Raw genomic sequence first — 22,870 nt, forward strand, 5'->3', positions numbered from 1 at the left:
TTTTCAACTTGTTTCTAGAGAAAGTGTCCGTAATATGGAGGTAAATAATACCTATAAGAGACAGAAAAGACTGTCCGTGTCCGTACTAGAGAGTGTCCGCTTTAGAGAGGTTTCTCAACATGATTTTTTCCTATTACAGTGTTTGGGGATTACAAAATGTGTCCGTTATGAGAGGTGTCCGCTTTACAGAGGTGTCCGTTAGTAGAGGTTTCACTGTAGTAGGATGAGGAGGAGAAGTAATATTTATTAGGATAGAATTAAAATTAATAATTCTTATGCTTCTAGTTGGTAAACTACACTGTGCGACAATGAAAATTGCCAAAAAATAAACATCTGTGGTTTCTATGAAGTTCAGTGTCCTGATGACGATAGTGGAAACCATTTGTCACTATCACATAAACGCAAGTTTATCAGCGTAAAATGTATGCTTTTTTGTTTTGTATGGCACTTCGCTTATCAGAACATAATATGCGTTGCGTCGATGGATTGGCGGGAGAGGGAAGGAGAAGATACCAGGTAGTCACTTGGTAAAGGTGTGGTGGAATTGCAATGATTTACGTCGGACAGTTGCTAGCTGAATCACGCAGTGTATATGTCTGTAGTAAGTCGTCAGTATTCCCGACCTTGAAACCATTGTTTATATGTGGGTGGGTGTTTCTTGTGTTTAGCGATGTCTAGAGAGTGAGTTATTCACCAAACAGTTTCTGTTATGTGTATGATGAATTCACGACAAAGCCCCAACCACATCTCATTTCTCTGCTCGTCAAAAAGACGTAGGAATTGTACTTTGAGTCAAAGATAGATGGAGGTAAGTGCTGAGCACACAGAGCTGTTGCTCACGTTGCTCACGTTGAACCAACCCATCCATGACATTTTTCGTACCACAGTTGTGAAGAGAACCGAAAGATCACGTAACAGATTGCTACTTTTGTTTAACAAAAGTAAAATGAATTATAAGTAAATCAAAACAAAGAGTTTCATATCCAAATTCGGGATCAGCAATGCGCCCAGTTTCGCATTCCGATTCTCAGCCAGTTCCAAAACCACTAGCGACATGGACACTTGAAGATCAAACATACGATGGTAATGACAAACAAACAGATCACGAAAATCCTGAGCGCATGCATCTACATTACAGTCCCAACCACAACCACTGCCAGAAGCAGAATTGAATGATCTTGTAAGATCTAAATCTTTGAAAAAGGCAAGCTTAATTACTTGGTTGTCATCCTCAAGAAGAAAACTTACTACAACCGAACACTAAGATATTCCGTAAACGACAGCTTGGTCTTGTCACCTTTTTTGCAATGAGTGAGAATTTCGGATATTGTAAAGACATAAATGGGCTATTTGCAGAATTTGGATTAAATCACAATCCAGACGAATGGCACCAATTCATAGATTCCTCAAAAACTAGTCTCAAAGCTGTGCTCTTGCATAATGCAAACGAGAAATCGATACGAGTGGCCCATTCCGTTGACTTAAAAGAAACCTACAACAACATAAGACTACTTCTAAACTATATTGGCTATTCAAATTACAAATGGAAAGTCTGGGGCTTGTGCTGGGAATGCACACTCGTTACACAAATATTGCTGCTTTTTTGTCACTGGGACAGCAGAGCAAGAAAAGACCATTATATAGTCAAACATTGGCGTGATAAAGATGGCTTCAATCCTGGTGAAATGATGTGGTGCATGAACCTTTTGTTGACAAAGACAATGTGCTGTTACCGTCGTTATATCTGAAATTGGGCTTCATGAAGAATTTAGTGAAAGCAATGGACAAAGATGGCAGAGGTTTTCAAATTCTGATGTCCAAATTTCTATGATTAGTACACCAAAAATTAAAGAAAGTAGTTTCATTGTGCCTCAGATTCGTAAGAGAGTACCTTTCAAGAGATGCTGACAAATACTGAGAGGGCAGCTTAGCTTGCTTCAAAGATGTATGCAACAATTTCTTCGGTAATACCAGATCTGAAAACTACAGAGAACTGATAGAACACATGCTGGATTGTTACAAATCTATGAGGTGCAATATGTCCCTCAAAATACATTTCCTACATTCGCATTTGGATTTTTTCCATCTAATCACGAAGATGTCAGTGATGAACATGGTGAGTTATTTTACCAAGATATCTGTGCCATGGAAAGATGATATAATACGAGATGGTCACGAAACCTTTGGCAGATTACTGCTGGACTCTCCTGCAAGACGTTTCACCATCCACCCACAAACAGAAAGTTTCCAGGAAAAGTTTTCTAGCTACACTTCACGCTGTTTTGTAGATTTCATGTTCGTTTTTTCTTAATGTTTTGTAACAGCAAATGAATAGTGGTACACGATCTGTACCTTTTCCATCTATATATTCCTTCTGTACTGCAATCGAGTGTTTTTCACGGGTCGGGCACTTTGCTACTTTGATATTTTTATTAATTACAACGTAACGCTAACTGTATGCAATACAGGCTAAGTGGTATATATGACATATCTTATCCAGGAAAATTGGTACCTGATGGAACATTTCTGATTTCATTTTCATAATCATCGTATACCAATTATTAATAAAGAACACCTTCTTTTATCTCCCGGCAAGACACAAAGTTCAAATTGGTTGCATTGTTATGAATGTAAGTATGCAATTAACTATGTAGTTCAATTAAAACAGAAGATGTCTAATATAGGTACAGTATTACTTAATTAATAAGAAGGGTCTGGGATTTCAATATTTATTTTTATATAAAAAATAAGTTACATTTTTACATTATTGTAATTGAGGTAATGCGAGGTACTTTAATTAAACTCCTGTGTTTGTCTTGATCCATTCTCTGAAAGGAGCTATCTTTGTATAAACACTGTATTTACCGGGTCGACCACATCCAATTCCCCAGGAAAAAACTCCCACTAACTTTCCAGAAGCCTCAAGTGGTCCACCAGAGTCAGTCTGTAAAGAAAGAAAACAATGTATAGCAAGAAATATGGTCGTTTGAGATGATAAAAATATGCACTTACATATATTTGCTGGAAATTAACACTCTTTTAACACAATATTATCTTTATCTGAACATGACGTTACATTTTCCCGGCATTTTGACATTTCGAATAAGGAATAGAAAATATATTTCTTGACTTCCGGCATCTGTGATCATTCAAGCCGTATTGTATGATAACATTACCCAACGGGAAGGAATAAAGGAATGAACAAGGAAGGAAGTGGCCTGGACCCTTTCTTTTAACTAGCATCCTGGAATTTGCATTCCTGGTGTGAATGAGGAAAATCCAGGAAACACCTCAGTCAAGATAGCTAACTCTTACCCATTTACGACCAAGTGTTGAGACCGATGAAACTTCGACATGTATGATGAAAGCAACGCCTATTCCTTCCTTCTAGAAATTCCTCCACCTTTACAGCTAGTAGTGTTGTCTACAAGACGAAAATAAATAAATAAATAAATACATTTTCTTGTCTCGTCTCGTAATCTTTGTCGATCTCTCGTTTCCTCTCGAATCTCAAAGAAATCTTTCTTATCTGATCTCGAACCTCTTCAAGCTTTTATGGTTTCGACTCGGTTTTTCTTGTATCATTTTGTAAATTCATGTACAATATTTGCGGCCATGATTTTCTTTTTAATTTAATTGGAAGCTATCAGAATCCTTCGCTAGAACTTAATTAAGGATGTGATATAAGAACAATCAAAAGATATTTGTTATTGAAGTAAAATGTGGAAGGATTTGTGCGTCTTTAAACGTTGATAAAAACTCTTCATTGTATTCGAAGAATCATTTTACCAACTTATAGTTTCTACTATGAATCATCCAAATCTGAAATAGTCTCCTCGATCTAAGATTTAGGTATATTAGTGTTGCCCATGAGAAACGAAACATTTGTAGTCTCAGCTCGAAACCAATAGAAAATTGTGATGTTTCACATCTCGAATTGTCTTTTGATCAACATCAATACTTTGTCTTCTTAGCCTGGAAAAGTCATTTCTTCCTTCTTAAAACATATTTAACAAATTTCTTTAAGCACTTACACAATACCAATATTTCTTAATTGTATTTATACTTACTGCATTATATCTCTAAAGTGAGTTACAGTAGTATTGGACAATGTTGACCTGACTAAGCTACCACAAAGTTTAGGGGAGTCGTAGCTGGCGCCAGGGATGCAAAACTGCCAATATAAATATTGGAAGGGACCGATTGACACACTATCTTAAATTTTGAATATCTATGTTGTTCAATTCCTTTTAATTTTCGGGAGGGGCTCATGGAGTCATTCCCTGAATTTAGGAGATCATCAAAAAATGTAGGGCTACTGTATATCCGACCATTTTTGACGGATATTCACATTAAGAGATACCGCGCCACCACCACCGATCATGTTCTATTAGATCTTCACCATTATGGACTAACACACGGCATCGCAGTTTCCATTGCAGGAAGCTCCGGCGAAGGACACACATGAGAATTCTGTCTCACTCCTCCCTGCTTGGGAAGTATCTTATATTCACCTTCACGTTTTTATTCATCTTGCGTATCATCAACTTACCCTCATATCCGAATACCGTAACAACCATAAAGCCACAACGGAAACTTTACCTGCACTGACGAACAGGGGCGGATCCAGGATCGACTTCTGGGGGGGGGGGCGGTGGGTTGTCATAGTGCTACTTTCATGGGCTCCAAACTTTGGGATGGGTTTTATTTATATATATATATATATATATAATAAGAAAGTTCCCCCTTCTGGGGGGCAATCGCCCCGATCGCCCCCCCTCGGATCCGCCCTGCTGACGAACAAAGTTGCTGCGCCCTTTCTTGCCAACGTCACGGAATGTAATCGCCCGAATGTGACTACCAGTATTGAGATGAACATATTATTCATCCATTGTTTCAACTTTCTTCCAGTTGGAACCCGCTAAGTATTTTTCATACAGTTTCCTGCAGTTCGCTTTACGTATGGCAATGTGACGCGGTAGCAGATGGTGTACACGGGTCTTTCACACATACTTCAACCTGAGGCGCTTGCGAACTTTTGTTCACAGTTGACGGAGCGAAGTGGAGTCTGTAGCCCTTATGTTGCGTCGGGCCATTTTCTTGGCACGCCAATCTATGGACTCTTCTTAGCACTATGGGTGTCACTTCTTTGTTTGCAGCTCTTCTCCTACTGGTTTCCGTAGGTGAATGTTCAACAAGGGGAGTGTGTTGTTGTTTGTAACGGGTCACAATAGCTCCCTTAGTCGTCTTTCAGAGTTTTAACGCATTCTCCCGACACTGTTTCACAATGCGTACGTACGAAAACTTATGGAAAACGACCACTACATAACCCTCCCAATACCGGTGGATTTTCGGCGCCATTGGATAAACACTCACTACCAATACTCACGCTCCTACAAGGTCAGACACAACATTGTTCGCACCAGCAAACCCATAGTTCCAGCATACTACACCAGGCGGCAGCACCAAATCGAAAGTGGTCTGATATACAGTGAACAATCTTCTGTTGAACTACTGTATGTACCTCTGAATGTTTTGATCTTATTCCCTGTATCGATAAATATTGTAAAGAACTTAAATATGGAGGTTCTTCTAATTTATCTCCTATGCTAAATTGTTTCTTACAACATATGGTCCCATAGATGGATATGAGTCTACTCTCTTTTATAATGCACACTTACGTCCACAAGTTCTCTTACTGATCTTTGAATTTGAGGTAAATCTTGCGAAAGAAAATTTCATTTGTCTTGTTAGAAGTGTACAGAAAAAGAAAATGCGTATTTTCAAAATAAATAAATAAATAAATAAATTTAAAAAATAAAAAAACTAACCACACTGAATCTCTCATAGTGTTAGTTATTATACGTATTGCAAGTACTGATAAGCATAGGTTTTGATCATTTTACGAGTTGCACACCAAAAGTACGTGGCACTTCGTTCTAGTTTCATGCGATTTTAACAAATATTCTGTGTCCAAAAACGTATTCTTGAGGAATATGGGCCTTCAGTTAAAATCTCACTGGAATGAGCATTGGAGGAAACCTTTATTTTTTGATAAAAAGTATGACCATGTAGCATCAAGGCTCATAGGGCATTCCGTAATATTCTTTTTTATCTGTTTTTTTTAATTCATTAAACGCGGCACATAAGGCAAACATCCTGTAAGTCCTTCACCTTTTCCTTATTTCCGCTTATGTTTTCATTATGCTGTTTATTCGTAAACTCATTAAGAAATGCTGAATGCTGAATTTAAGTGATTGCTTCCGTGTTCAGTAACAAAGAAGATGAAAATCACTGAGGTTTGTATCTTCCGGGGTATCCACGTATTGGAACAAACAGAGACACCTTAATCAGTCCAGAGTATCTGAATCTGAACCTCCGGACTGCAAAGCAAGAACGCTTAGCTCTAGACTACGCCCGCTTACTATTATACACGAATAGCGATTACGTTAGTTTTGCGTCAACAAAAATGTGGATTCATAAACATGGAAGCACCTGAATATTACACACTAAAGTTCTTTTATGCACTTTAACTTATAAAAGTCACATACCATACACGCATCATCTCCACCCCAGCTGTAACCTACACATAGATTAGTGATAGGTGATATAATTCTGTGCTCAGGGAAAGCACTCCTACAGGTCCCGTAACTGCGAATAGGTATTACACTTCTGCGAAGAAGACCGTCTCTTTTCTTCTTATTTTCCTATGAAGAAAGAAACATATTGTTAACGTCAAGAGAAGAACAAAAAAGAAAAAGAATTTATTCATGACATTATATGTATGTAACAAAGAGCAAAAAACAAAATTTGAATGCTCTTCACACAAGTTATTCCCCTGGAGCAAAATAATGATAGCCCACAAAATTCTAATTTTTGAGATCAGTACCGAACAATATACTGTATGAAGGGCATGGGAGAAAACAATGCCAATTCTAAATTTAAAAACGAGTGAGTTTAATAAAGGACAGAAACGGGTAACACTCAGTGTTGCCAATTTGGGGGAAAAGTCACTAAATCTAGGGGATTCGCCTTCCAGAATTGCGACAAAAAATAATTTTTCCGATTAGCGACTTTTTTTTTTTGTGATTTTGGAATGACGATTTGGCGACTTACTTACAAATCTAGCGACTTTTGCGCTGCGAACAACTTGTCCTAAAATAAGTACTGTTAACTCGAATCAGTTCAGATATATGAATATTTTTCTTTTGCTTATTTCAATCAGTTCAGATGTTGAGCTGGGAAACTAGGCTACGTAACATTTACCTCTATATTCCCCTTTCATTGCTGTTATCTCTTATCTTCTAACGGGAACCAACTCCAACTTTTAATGTCCTATAGTTTACAGAGCTTCCGTTTAGAGGCACAAATAATACATTAACGATAGCAAACAGATTATCTGTAGAAGCGTGAATAGAAGTGAAGTAAGATTTTTTTCTAGACCTTTAATTTTGTTCGTTTCTCTTGATTTCGTTGAAGCTAAATTGATCATAAAGTTAAAAATATATAAAAGTGAAATTATTGTTAGTTATACAATGAGTCTTTGAGTATTTCATACACGTTCTTGTAGCGTAGATAGTACTATGGCTTGAATTGATCACGTATATATATATATATGAAAGAGCAAAATTCCACGAATTTTTTTTAGCGACTTTTCACCCAAAATTGGAGTCATTTCGTCTCCTATTTAGCGACTTTTTGTATCAACTTGTTGGCAACACTGGTAACACTCAAGTAAGCTGAAGTTTCCAGAAATCAGCTAACATGAGTGTTATCATCGTTTCCCTGTATTAAACTCAGTCGTTTTTAAAACGAGAGTTAGCATTGTTTTGTCTCTGCCCTTCGTACGTCTACATATTTCTAATCGACGTTTAACTTGTGACGAGGAACGACATCTAGTGGTAAAATTCAAAAGTACTATCTAAGGTAAACTGAAACAGTTATTGGTAAGACAATGGTAACTCATGGAGGAAGCAAACTGAGTGCCAACAAGACTTCATCATCGCACAGCGTCACATAGCTTCGCGTCCTTTGAAAGTGCTAACGCCTATGAACAGTATGATTTAAAGTGCCGATAATGATAGTAGTTAGAATCCTTCAATGTCAAAGGTGTTCTCTGACACACTCATACAACATTCATTGATTATTATACTGACCATTATTAGCTAGTGAAATTGTCATTTAGGTAAATTTATCCATTCTAGTTATTTTTCATTTCTCAGTCATTATATGTAAATCTACATAATGAATGCATTAAATATAGATCTTGTTGCATTTCATTATTTTCAAATACATAAAGGTGGATTAATTCCTTATACCGTGTTAGTAGTGACATGATTTGATGAGTACAAGGCAATAATTTTTACGCTGATTTACGAATTTCCTTGACAGACTTATTCCTTAGCGCTGGGTGTAATTAACTTATGTCTTTGCATTTAAACGACAAATAAATATATACCAGCGAATCTCAACCTATGGTTTGCAACCCACTGGCGACTCCTGAGGAAAGCTGAGTCGCGAGACTGTTGTGTCAAACTGAACTGTTTCACATTGTTTACTAATTTTCAATGGTGTACGGGACAAATATTCTGAAATTTAAGATGAAGAATTAACTAGCTCATATTACTGTTGACTGTATGATTGGATAAAACAAGATACGAGGTGGTATCGAAAAGCTTCAAGACTAGTTCTGTTTACAAGAAAGTACGTTTACACACTATTATCTTCAAAACGGTCACATGGCACAGCAATACAACATTCCAAGTGTTTTCGCAAACTGCGCAGCTCCCGATGGGCACAGAACGATATCCTGTGGCACAGTGACTTATGAAGGTCGGCTCTCCCTGTGCATGTGCATTCGACGTTGTGCTGCCTCTGTTGGCATGTTACAGAACTAGTTTCGAAACCTTGTGACACCACCTTGTAGAGTTTTTGGATTCATGTGCAAACGAAACCACCCATTTTTAGAATTAGAAATGAAATTTCTCCTATTATGCCTTTATTGTGAAAAAGCAGACGGATGATTAACCCAAGTGAATGATTATGAAACAATGAGTGGAATGAGAATATGGGAGGAAAGGGGAAAAACCTATCAACCATCAACTCATGTATTCTGGGATAGCATCGTGGACCCTTTGCAGCAGGGATATCACTGAGCCAACCTGATATCACTGAGCCAACCTGATATCACTGAGCCAACCTGACTCTTCTTAGAAATAAGGGTTAGGGTATTTACTCGATTATAAAACGATACCCTTATGTTAAAGCTTCTTTGAGAAATTTTAGTTTTTAACAAACTCTGAATAATCAAATTTACAAATTGTTTTATTGAAATAAAATATATTAAGACACATCTTAAAAGTTTAAACTTGTGCTAATTAGTTGCCTAAATTATGGTAATAAAAGAACAAATATCGATAGAGCAAATACTGAAAAATAAATACGGTAGTTTATGGTACACGTTCTTTTTCCCTTTTTTTCTAACTTCAAAGATTTTTTAACGTACCTAAAATCAAACCAACCATGACTAGAACAAAAGTAGACTATATTTCAACATTCAGTATAAGCTATCATACAACATAAAAGCATAGACCTCAATTACCAAAACTTAATATGCGAATGTAAGATAACCCTGTATTTTTCGAATGATTGAATTTAGGAAAAAGAAATATCTTACGGTCGGGTAAAAACAGTAGTTAATCATTATTAATCAGAACCTTCCCGGTTTATAAAGGAAGAAAGCCCATGTGTAAGGTTCATCTCCTTTTTAAAGATATACCACATTGACTTGACACCTAGTCTTCCGTTCCAAACGTTGCTATCGGCTGAAGGAATTTCACTCCCTTTCGCTAATGCTCTCGCGCTTAGCAACAGCTGAACCCTTATTGGCTCAATGCGAGGGTGTGTCGAGGGTGTGAGCTGTAGTTCGCATTTTTGCCACGGCTCAAGACATTTTGGCAGCACTATAGTATAAAAATGTTTGTTTTGTTTTTAGAGTAAAAATGTTTCTTTTGCTTTTAGTGTATCATAAGGATTTTAGTTATTCACCTGGGTTTCTTGAAGCTAGAGGAAGATTGCAGACCAAAAAAGGTAAAAAAAAAAAAACGACATATTAGGTTGTTCAGAAATTAATACAGGATTTCCACTTATAAGTTTAAACAGCCGTAACAAGACCCGTCTCCAGGGGGATCTAGGGGCCCGGGCCCCTAACCTTTTCCTCACACCCTCTAAATTTTCACAGGTAGGCTTGCGAATGAACTATAATATGGTGATGAACTATAATATGATTGGATAGGGCCCTCCTAACTTCAGCCGAGCCCCCCTACATTTTTGGGCTGACTACTGGCCTGGCCGTGACCTGCTTGAAGCTGAGAGGAAGTAAACGAAATGAAAACCATTATTAGCACAATTATGTGTACTAGAATCACAATATTAAAAAATGGCGGTTCTGAATCTGATAAGAGTATTCCAGGGCATTTTGACCACTGTCTTGTTTGTAGAAGACGTATTCCCATAAGATATGTCACATGATGAAAAGCTGATATCAGTGAGCAAGGTTTAACGAGCTTATGAATAGGACATCATTTCATATTGCAATGTACGTAAGTTGTGAAGCGTTGTTAATGGACATTGTTGACGTATAACATGATTAGGTCTCATCTCTTGACCAATGCCCGACATAGAGATTGCAGTGTTTGCTGCACTTCGCCAATTTCCTGAATTCTTGACCGTGATGGATTTGCGTGGATTGGGTAAGCTGTAATAGTGAAACCGCTATCCATCTCACAGTTACTAGAAACTTCTATCACTGCAACGTCGGCTTTGGAAGCGTTTCAGAACTGGACACGTGATCTAACCACAGGTAGAATGTGTCGCCTGCCATATCAAATGCTCCTTGCATATGTGAACATGATCGAAACATGGTTTGCTTTTGTAGACCAGGAGTCACAGCGTAGAACTGAATTCAAAGCGCTGATTTCTATGGTTCTCGGTCAATTTGTCCACTTTTTCATTTTACAACTACAGTTGAATGATCAACTCATGAATTCATGGATTCATGCATCAATGGATTCCTCTGCAAACTTGTTTTCCGCGGAGCTGTTCGACGACCAGTATCAATTCCTAGTCACCAGCAACCGAACGATTACGTGATCTTTTTTATCTTCTAAACATAAGTCACTAGGACAATTTTCGTAAGAAACAACATTGAATATTTGTTCATATTGTCTTAATTTACCCCGCACTTTCATTATTGTTTCGAGTTGTTTCGGGTCTTATGCGATTCGTTGAATACAAATCTGTTTTGGTTTCTTACCACCTCAAGTCTCAAAATAGATGAAAACACATTTTCTTAAAAGTGTCTAATTTTGAGAGTTACCATAATAGATTCCACAACACAGTTTTCTTGTTACTTACATAACATCACAAAACATTATTATATAAATTCATCCTGTGAATATATTTTGAATCAAAGATGCTAGAGTTCCAGAAAAGGTAAAAATTACCATGCTAACAGGCATATTAACAAATGACTGTCTAAAATCTTACCTGTATCGCGCCAAACCCGCTCACAGTAGCCAGTGATCCAGGAGGCACAATCAATTTTTCATCCGCCAGTGGGATTGATTTTACTTTATTGGAAAGCACAAATGGGGTTTCTACCTTCAATAAAATAGAGACAGTAAAAAAATAATGTAATGGCAATTTCAAATTATATTCTATTATTACTAACTAAATATTTTTGTGACGAAACCAATTGCTTTTACCCTGGTTTTAAACATGTATGAAAACGTATATTGCGACATACTGATGGCACTTACCATCTTTGACCCTGAAGCATGTATGACTGATAGAAGGGATGGAAACATTCTAGTTGCGGTAGTGTAGAGAAAGATTACTGAAGCAAAGTAGTCTAGTGTTTGGATTGATGAGTATTGAGATAAAACTGTTGGCAGGAAGTGTGGTGTCATGAGGGCAAATATGGAGCTACATGAGCGAAAGAAGCTGTGAACTCCGGAAAAAAACAGCGATATTACTCGCAATGTTTCACTCAGTAACTGTGAAATGGATAATTGGGAAACAAGTGCGAATTAAAGGTGACAAGAAAGAGAAGATTATCACATCACTCCCATAAGTGCCAAAGTCAAAACTAATCTTACTTCCGTTCCGCCCGTGTGCCTCATTGGGTGTCCTGAATTGGAAGCACACTATTAGCGTAGATATTGTTACCTATTAAACATTGCATATTTCAGTTGCGTTTTATGTGGATGATCATGCACTGGTATATCTGTAGAATAAACTAGAAGATGCGTTAGGTAAAATGTATCGACGTTTTAAATTTTTATTTGAACCGTTACGTTCAAATTAAACTGTAGTAGGGCCATGCCAATGTTCTGTCCATGAAATAAAATGAAAACCTGATGTTTCATTAAACTTTATCAGGCTATCCATAACCCAGTAAGAATTTCAATCTTGAAAAATCTAAGAGAAAGATTATTTAAAAGACACATCTTTGAGCACTGACTTATTTGGTTACTAGAAGCTATAGGGTATTTCCCGTAAACTAGGAAGCTTAAAATTATTATTAAATTCAGTTTTATAGTAAATGGGAAAGGAAAGATATTCTAAAGGCGACAATTTCATCCCCACAGAGGAAAGAAATAAGGATTGGATATTATACCAGGTGATGTGGTAAGGTGAAATACCTGGCGTTGCACGAAGAATCATTTCTGCACAATATTTGAAAGTGAAGAATCAATAAAATAAACACTAATATCGGTCATTTTCGATTATTTTTACATTTTGCTCTTTTCCCGCTCCCTAGGAATGTCTTACCCCATATTATTTTTTTCCAGACTTTAATTCATATGAGTATGTTAACTTGTATGTAGAAATGAGGTTACATGCCGAGTCTCATCTTCCTTACATGAGACGTTCGTGAGATATTCCATCTTTTACATACATTTCAAAAAATCTCTTCCCCTTTTAAACCCCTTCCTCCCTAGTTAGGATAAGAACCAAAAAGTTCTAAATAGCCTACGGTATCTTCTTGACTATGATCTCTTGGTCAAGTCAAGTACTCGATTTGTATACAGAACAAACACGCAGACATTAACATTAATTTTTTATACAACTAGTTCAAGTACCCGGCATTCCAAGGGAAGAATAATGTTAGTTCACAATATTTGAAAATGAAGAACAGAGTGGAATGATTAAGAGCAACGCTTTTGGCGTTGTCCCTAGCAATTGATATGCGCAATTGATTGTCCGGTGCAATTGATATGCGCAATTCCTTCTGCGCTGCTCCTATCATGAAATGAAATGAAATTTTTGAGTTTTACGTCCCACGATTATGGTGGCTAGGTTAAAGGAGACGGTGATGATGAGAAATGAATGAAATGGTGGAATGAAGAAAGGGGGAGGAAACGAGAGAACCCCGAAGAAACCCACACACATGGTGTTTGCCCACCACAAACTTCACTTGGCGGGGCTGGGATCAAACCTGGGACCCTTAGCACCAGAGGCAAATGCTCTGCTACTGAGCTACCGCGGCCCTGCTGCTTTTCTCAAAAGATAAGAACTGAGTATAATAAATAAGGAAAAAACAATGTTTTCGGCGTTGCTCCCGTCATAAAATAAGGAATCTAGTAGAATAAACATCAACAAGTAGTGCCTTCGGTATTTCTGCTCTTAAAAGTAAAGAATTCAGTAAATTCAATGACTATTAGAGAATCGCCTTCGGCATTGCCGCTATCAATTTCCGAGCCAGATGACATGAACGTTTTAAAATTAAACTTCGGCTTAAATGCCATCGGAAGTATTACCAATCAGTTTACCGGCCCCGAAAACTATAGATTCGACACTAATATCGGTCATTTTCGATTATTTATACATTTTACTCCCTTCCGATCCTCTTGGGATGTGTTACCTCCACAGATTTTCTTTCAGATTCCAAGTTATATGTGTATGTCAATTTGATTTTAGAAATAAGTTTTCACACCACCGAGTTCCATGTTCTCAACACGACGAATTCGTGAGATTTTTTATTGTTCCCAAAAATTTTAACCCCCCTTTTTCCTTTTATAGCCCTACTCCCTACCTAAGATTGAAGCCAGAAATATCTAGATAGTCTATGTCCATTCTAGAGCATGTTTCCCTCGACAAAATTACTTTGAAGTATGCGAGGTCAATTGTTTGGATTTGTATACCGAGCAAACGAACGCACAAGAAAACATTCATTCATATATACAGGGGCCAAACTTATCAAAGTGTAAAGGGATCCAATATAAGTATTTTGCTTTAGGAAATCTAAGGTCAAACACCACACTATCTTGAAGTATATCAGAACAAAATCAGAAGCAATATCAGTAGCAATATCAGAACAAAATAATACATACAGATATCACTATATGAAACAGTTACAGTATACACTATGAAACAATACGAAAGTGTTTACAACGTGACAGCACACCTCAGTAGATTCGTATACAAAAGTAAAGCAAGGTCATAATTATGTATTCATAACACGTAGTAAGCTGCTTTACTTTTCTGCATGTTAAAATCAAACTTGACATTGATGAATAGCTTTGAATTACATATTCCGTGGAGATGTTGTACATAATAATTGTTTTTACGGGCGGTCTTTTTATAGTATGACAGTTTGAAGAATGGATACACCTTTTTTCCGGTGAAAAGAAATGTTAATTAGACAAGCAGAATACAGAAAAAACCTTTCGGAAATAAAATATGCAGATCACACACGTAGAACACGGTAATATATTGTTGGATTCATTAATATGCAGCACATGTAACACGACAGCTGCTGCTGGAGAATATTCTAGAAATTTTGTCGTTGGAATGGGATATCACGTGATGGACGAAGCATATTAAATAGCCGGTGTTTTTAGTGAAAAGGAGTTATAGATTGGTTTTAAAGCATGGATTCAATGAAACCTTTGAATTTTAGTACAAGAGGTGAAAGTGATCTCGCAGAATCATCATCTTTGCCGGGGACAGGGGTTTTATCCCAACCGGTGGTGAGCCCGCAATCTCCGCCACTGGAAACAGAAGTTACCCCGGCCAACTTGGATGTATTACCGGGAACAGAAGTTTCATCCCAACCGGTGGTGAGCCCGCAACCTCCGCCACTGGAAACAGAAGTTACCCCGGCCAACTTGGATGTATTACCGGGAACGGAATTTTTATCCCAACCGGTGGTGAGCCCGCAACCTCCGCTACTGGAAACAGAAGTTTTCCCGTTACTTGATGTTGAAAACGAAATAGAAGAATATCCCCCTACACCTTCACCAACAGTGAGTAATTCCCCGGTGGAGAATTGGGAGTTGGAAGAATTTTTGAATTTGCCATGTGAGTGTACTGTGGAACGTACGTCATTGGATTGTATAAAAGACTGTATAATATACTGGAAACCAGACGATATTTGTATTTGTTTTGCTTGCGGATTCGGAGACGGCAGTCAATGGACACATGATTGTTTGGTGTTGGATACGGAATCTCTTGAACGGAAAGCTATAGATGCTGTAACGAAATTTGAAGTTCGTGAAGAATTATTATCAATTTACAGAAAAAAGCATGGGCAGCCTTTTGCGATGATATGGAATTTCATTGAACGTTTCCGAGATCTTGTGTGGGACTTTGAATATAGACCCATTCTATTAAAAATTTTACTAGAAAAGGATTATGGGAAATACGTGGACATATGGTAAATTGTGTATTGTTTGATTTCCTTTTATTAGTAATCATGTATTGTGATAGTGAGAATTGTGGACAAAACATTAGTGAAAATTGTGTGTTAGAAACGATAAGTGTATACTTACGCTCAAATGGAATAAGTGGTATGCAGCATAATCCTGGAACTTTTCTTGAAAAGCACTTGTTGAATGATAAGACTTTAGTAGAACTCTTTGAAATTTTTCATGAACGGCATCGTGAAATTTCAATCACAAACTTTATGTTAAAAACTGGTGAATGTTTAAAAAATACTGAATTTATTGGACAACTTATTCCAGTTGTCATGGAACGTTCGTGTGAAATTTCAGTTTGCCATAAAATGTATATTGTAGACATACAGGGATTTAAGATTTCCCCGAATGAATTTGTGATACGTGAATTTTGTCTTACTGCGTGTGATGATACTTTAAATTTTCATTGTTTAGTAAAAGTACCATGCGAATTTAACGATTTACCAATAGGTTGCCAAAAACAAATCGATTGGCTTACAAACCACTTGCATGGCTTGTCATGGTCTAGTAAGACTGGCTATCTCGTATCACATATTCGGAATATTATGTATGATTTTTGTGCATCAGATGCAACTTTCCTTTGTAAAGGTGGGGAAAAAGCCATTTGGATAAAGAAAATCTTTGCGTTAGCAAACGTTGTGGATCTGGAAAGAAAAGGTTGTCCACCATTAACAGAATTACAAGGTACCGTTTGTAATGAAATTTGTTCATTTCATAAGCAAGTAGAATCAAAATCGGCATGTGCATATCGAAATGCACAACAATTGAATTATTGGTGGAAAAATGAGCGATCCACAACCCTTACTAAGGGCATAGCAAGTTTAATGTTTTCATTGTAATCTTAAAACTATTGTAAGGAAGATATATTTTATGGAGAAATAAAAATATAAAAGTTTAAAAAATTGGTATTTATTTATTTCTAAAAAAATCTACAAACATCTACTTTTTTTCTTTTTCATTATGTTTTCTACATCTTTTTTGACAAGCTTATCATTATTTTTTAATTTTTTATGATTAAACATTGCAATACATTTGTCAAATGAAACACCACGTATCATATAATACAGAAAATATAATACAAAATATCCACACATGATAGAATGATTATCTTGAACTTGTACAGTATTTACAAAATAGAGTTTACAATTCCTTTGTAGGAACTGTTGAATTAGTTTAGGCACACCCTGTGCCAGAGAATCAAAATAGTATCCATGTTTATTGTTATTGATATAGATCGCTACCCAATGGCTACCAGGTAAATCAGACTTGTCCAAATTAATAATCAGTCCTACAGGGTGTTGAACAAGTATAGGTAAACGATCAATGGGATAAATTCCAGTCACATTTGCAGCGGTAATACAGTCCTTTAGTAACACTTGTAATAATTGATCACTATACATGTTTATTAGTCTATTTCATCCTTACTTTCCTCCTCTTGTTTTATTTTGGATGGAACGTACGTTGCACTATTTGGATTTACGTATAAAACATAACCATAGACTTTTAAGTATTCGGCATATAGTAAAGCTTCACGCACACAACACTTAAATTGTCCAAATCTATGTTTTAAATAAGCACAAGAGTAAACATGAAATCCCAAGGAAGACGCTTTTGGGCACTGTAAATCTTCTAAATTCACAACAGTCCGTTCCAATAGTTGCTGCAAATAGTCCTGACGTGTTTTACCATAAGTATACAAGGTACAGGTATTAGCACAATATTGTTTCAATATAGTAGGTAACAATGAGTAATCTACATCGCCATTGTACCAGTCAATACCATAATCATGTTGTACTAGATGTTTATTCGAAAGTATGAGCGGCACACGTAATTCATGTAATGGATATGGGGGTTTAAAAATCCAGCTTTGTACAAAGGGGATATCAGGATTTACAATTGCAAGTTCCTTAATAATAATATGATCATCATTATCGTTGAACGCGGAGAAGTGAACAATAACCCTCATGGCACTCAAATGACGAAATTTTACATTGTATGATCAGTATATACATTCCTGTCTTTATCGATTTGAATGAGAGAGTCAAATTGAGCGTACACAATACATGTAATGGAATTTTGTAGAGGTTGAGAAAATGATAATTTTAAATTCACAGGGGAATCACGTATGACATCCCACGTAGAATCATCTAATGTTCCTGTTGGAGATAGAATGAACGGGTACAAAGTGTATCTATGTCGAAATTCTTCACGGGAAATTGTATGTGAATGATCTTGATAATATATACCGGTACGGAAAACAGAGTGGAATATGTTTGAACATATAATCCATTTTCAAAATTAGGAGTGAGGGGTGTCGGTGGAAATGATTTTGAACCAACTTGTAATTGCAGTTTGTTAACGTTAAAATGTTGAAATTCAAAAGGATTTACATGTGGTTGACCATTAAATGCAGCGTTTGATACAAAACCTATAACAACACTTTTTGGTACTTTACCCAAAAATAAATTATCCAGATTATATGAACTTACTTCTGCGGGAATGGTATAGGTACGAGTTTCAACACGAGTAAGAGGTATGCTGGCCGGAATGTGTTCCATGCCAGCATTGATTTGCATAGCTAAGTCGGCAGCAATATCTAGACGCCGCACGTGAAGTGTTACGTCTTCAAGTTTGACTTTATATGCTGTATTTTCAGCAGACATTAAACAAAACGTATCTTTTGTACGATGTAATTTTACACGTAAGCTTACTTTATTAGGAAGCATACAACCCACACCGGCAATATCAGCATGGATACGGCCATACATATCGAATGATGCACTATTTCTAACATACTGGGCACGATTTGTAAATCCAGTATTTGCATTACCTAATACATTAAATTGGTTTGCAGTATCTTTATACCATAATCCCCCAGTTAAATGGGTTCGAGCGGCATCACTACCACAATTTAATAATGTTTCGATATAAGCACGGTACGGATATGAACCAGATGATGAACTAATTAATTTATCGTTTAATAAAACATCAACTTGACTAAATAACGAATGAAGAAAATTATTTACAGGTGCAACAATATCTGCCGCAACTAAATTTGTATTATCGTTTTTTGTAATTTTACATTTTACATAGAGATACAAGTATGCAGTGTGAATAAAATCACCAGTTTCACCAGGTACAACAAATTCAATTGGTCCTTCTGACGATAAAGTAGAAACCGGACGATATTCAACAGTTGAGGAAGATGACTCAATAGCAGTTTGAGTCATTGGAATAGTAAACAAATCAAGTTCACTTGTACAACATTCAGGACTACTTCCACCGAGTAAAGCCATGATTAACTAAATATATCACCGGAATATTTTCGATTACGTTTGACCGGAGGGCCGAATTGTACAATAGCAGGAGCCTTACGTTTTCGTGGACGTCTCTTACCACTACCGGTTAACAACTGACTAAGTTTATTTGCAGCTTTAGTTTTTAATGTTTCTCCAGCTTCTTCTACGCGAGCACGAACGGATTCTTTAAATGGACGGTCTTCTAGTACATCACCTGCAACTTGTATTCCTGTTTGTAACGCTTGCCGGCCTACAGCTTTGGCACCTTGTTTTAATAAAGGCAATGCAAAACGAAATAAACCTTTAAAGAAACTACCAATCCCATGACCCCGTTGATAAACTGGACCTGAAAAGAAGGGAAGGCCACGTCCCCGCTGATAATACGTATGTTGCTTTTTCATTTTCCAGGAGAACGTTTAAAATGAAGTGTCACTGTCAATGTCCCGGAACGAAATGGTAAATTCGTCCTGCGTGGCCCTTAGTAGTATTTCAACACTGTTAAAGCAAAATTTAGAGAGTGGTATATAGTGAATATCTTGATATCGTAACGTTTGAACTTTTCCATAAGTCATATTGCCAACAGTTGCAATACGTAGTAAGGGAGCTTGCGTATCTCCCACCAATTGATATTCAATAAGATCAGTATACACAAAAATTTGAAAAGGATATCCAATCTCTAAGTATGGTTGTTTAAATCCCTGTTTTTGAATAATGAGATCATTTTTTCATGAAAACCTAGTTGTATAGCCAAAGTAGGTGAAAGTGTTATAAATTCAACGTTTGGTTCAGAAGTAATATGAATAATATTGGAAGCGTTAAATCGTATAAATTCTGAAACTTTATTTAATTCTTCTAGTATGTGTTCAATGTTTGCATAATATCCAGGAGTAATTTTACTTTTCATAATTTCATGACCTTCTAATTTGTACCAAACGATATTTTCATCTTCGGTGACATTATGACACGTTAAAGGAATATGTATTTCACTTAATCCGACACACCAATCCGTTAACACCACCAATCTGTTAAACGTACAGTATTTTTCAAATTATTAATGAAATGGGTTGGACTATTTTTAGGATAAACGTCTGTACTTGCATCTGAAACCAGTGTAATGTAGAAACTGTCTTCGATGCTTTCAGAAATCATTTTCGTTTAAAGTGAAGTGTCAAGTTCGAAGTTCCAAAACGAAATGGTAAGTTTATACCGAGTTCATCTTTTAAGTTTACTTCTATCGTATCAAAATATTTCTTTTCAACTTTCACGTACTGCGGTTATGAAATAAAATATTTTTGATTCGTCCATACCGCTCGTAAAATATACTAATTTTACGAAGTAAAGGTCCAATTTCTTCTTGTTGTTTTACAATATCCACACATACGTTAACTTCTGTTGGAATATTATAATCAAGGTTACAGGGATATTTTCCCTGAGGAGCCAGAAGTTGTTCCCTATGTTGATCTTTTATATACACCACTGAATTATAAAAATTTGAATTTTCATTCATAAAACCGAGTATATGTTGTAAACCTTTTGTTATGTCTAGAATACACCGATCACGTGACCGGAAGGAATGTTGAATATACACTTGATTCTTAAAATAATTATATTTTATTATACGTACTTTCTCGGGAATTAGATTTAAGATTTCTTTAATGGATGCATAATATCCCTCCGTTACTTTAACAGGATATCGAATATATTCACCATCAATAAATGTATCGATTGTAATTTGTTCACCCGGACCAACATTATAAAAACTCCACGGTATATTAATTTGTGTTAAGCCCACAACCCACTCTCCGTCCGTTAAATCTATGGCCCTTGCAAGTTTTACTCGAAATGAGGATGTTGTATTATCAAAAAGTGTACTACTTGCATTGGAAGGTAACGTCACGTAAAAACCGTGTTTCAATGACGAATTCATTATGCAGACTGAATACTAGATACTCGAATCCACGAATTCATACTTTCTGGGTAGCCTAACCATTTTACGAAAACCCACCCCTTCTTACGTTGAAGAACTTTTTCAATTAAATAGGTTTTGTTTGAGCTTAGAAATATTTTTTGTAATTCTTCAGCATAAAATATTCCTTTAATTTCATCACCATTCCAGTCTTTTAATTTATAAGTTACAGGATTTGATTTTATACATTTATCAACGAGAAATATTTCTTGAGACCAATTTGGCAAATATCCTTTTTCAAGCTTATGTTTATATTTAGTAATACGAACATAATCTTCTGCTTGAAATTTACAAGTTAATTTCTTCTTATGTACAGTCTTTCCGTACAGCGTATTCCACACTTGATTGATATTTGAATCATTTACTTCTGCGGGTGCCATTTTAATAGTTGAATGATAACTATGATTATAATTGTGTACAATTTGATCCAACACATCAATGTACCGATACGTATTTTCTGCAGTAAAATAACGATATATTTTACTTTTAATGGTACGAATTACTCTTTCTACTAACGCACATTTCATTTCCGAATGTACACTATAATGATTAATCCCAAAATCTTTAAACACTTTCTTTACATGGCGATTATAAAATTCTGACCCTAAATCAGTTTGAACGTGAACCAGTAATGGCACTTGGTTTAAAATTGAAGTTATTGCATTAGCCATTTCAGGCTTTTTCTTTGTTTTCACAGGAATGCAATACAAGTACCGTGAAAAATGTCAATTGCACATAAAATATAGCGATATCCGTCATTATACTTTGCAATATTTTGCATGTCCGCCAAATCGCATTGTAATGTTTCATTAGGACCACTAACATAATATTGTTTCCGTGGAAATGTTTCTCGTATTGGAGCGTGCATTGTATATGCATCTTGTGATGCTAACCATTTTTTAATTTTCTCTCGGGTTAATTTTGTTTTACGTTCTAATGCACTAACACTGGATAAAGATGCAGGATCTGAATACTTGTAATAGATTTTTGATAATTTTGTCATTTCTTATTTACATTTTATATTCTTTCCAATACCGAAATACGTTAGCTGCAATTGCGGGAGATACTGCAGTCGAAGAAGAATGCCGTTTTCGAATTTTACTGCCAGTCACTTTCGGGGTTGTAAAAGCAGGTGAAGGCGGTCCTGGTGTACGTGAACTAATAAATTCCCGAGGAACATTAATATCATCCAATAACGTTTTAAATGGCTGTAATCCTACTGGTTGTGTTGAATATTTCCGTGTACGAACGACATCATTTACTAAATCGATAATATTGGATCCGGGAATGATATTTCCATTGATAGCTACTGTACCTGTTTGATCCCACGAGATTTTCTGTGAACTAATGAGTTGTTTAAGTAATAAATCCGTTTTCCTTCGAAGTGTTTTTGGTACTGATTGTAATATGTCGGGTACAAGAGTTAAAATACCACTATCTGTACGACTACTTGCATTTTCTGAGTCAACTATAGGTAAGGCAATAGGATTTTCCGGTGTGGGACCTGATCTATAATGTAAATATTGATGTAATACTTGCTGATACAATTTCCATTTTTGTTTTCTACTCAAATCTGTACGATGTAAGATTTCGCTCATATCTTTATCTAGTCTTGATTGATGTGCTTCATGCGTCTTTAAATTAGATTGTATTCTATGAAGTGCAATTTCTGGAACTAATAGCATTTTACGTAATTCCGACATGTTATCTTCCAAAAATTGTTGAGGCTAAGGCACCAATGAGTGGGCCGAGAATTAATGGAAGTAATGCACCACCTTTCTGTAGTAAAAATTTCTTTATCTTTTTAAGAGAAAGTTTTGAGGAGAGAGCACGTAAGATCTTCT

General features: G+C 36.3%; 1 protein-coding gene across 1 annotated transcript in view; it reads right to left on the reverse strand.

Moving 5' to 3' along the window:
* Positions 1 to 2,715: 2,715 nt before the first annotated feature.
* The window catches only part of LOC145669133 (trypsin-2-like), a 106,127-nt gene continuing 85,972 nt past the window's right edge, over positions 2,716 to 22,870 (reverse strand). The window contains exons 6-8 of the mRNA XM_081737479.1: positions 11,548 to 11,661; positions 6,552 to 6,707; positions 2,716 to 2,944 (exon numbers count right to left, since the gene is read on the reverse strand). Coding sequence (XP_081593605.1) covers positions 2,798 to 2,944; positions 6,552 to 6,707; positions 11,548 to 11,661 — 417 coding nt within the window. The 3' untranslated portion in view covers positions 2,716 to 2,797. The remainder of the gene's footprint in view (positions 2,945 to 6,551; positions 6,708 to 11,547; positions 11,662 to 22,870) is intronic.

This window comes from Thermobia domestica, chromosome 13 (assembly GCF_964235325.1).
Source record: "Thermobia domestica chromosome 13, izTheDome1.hap1.1, whole genome shotgun sequence".
NCBI lineage: Eukaryota > Metazoa > Arthropoda > Insecta > Zygentoma > Lepismatidae > Thermobia > Thermobia domestica.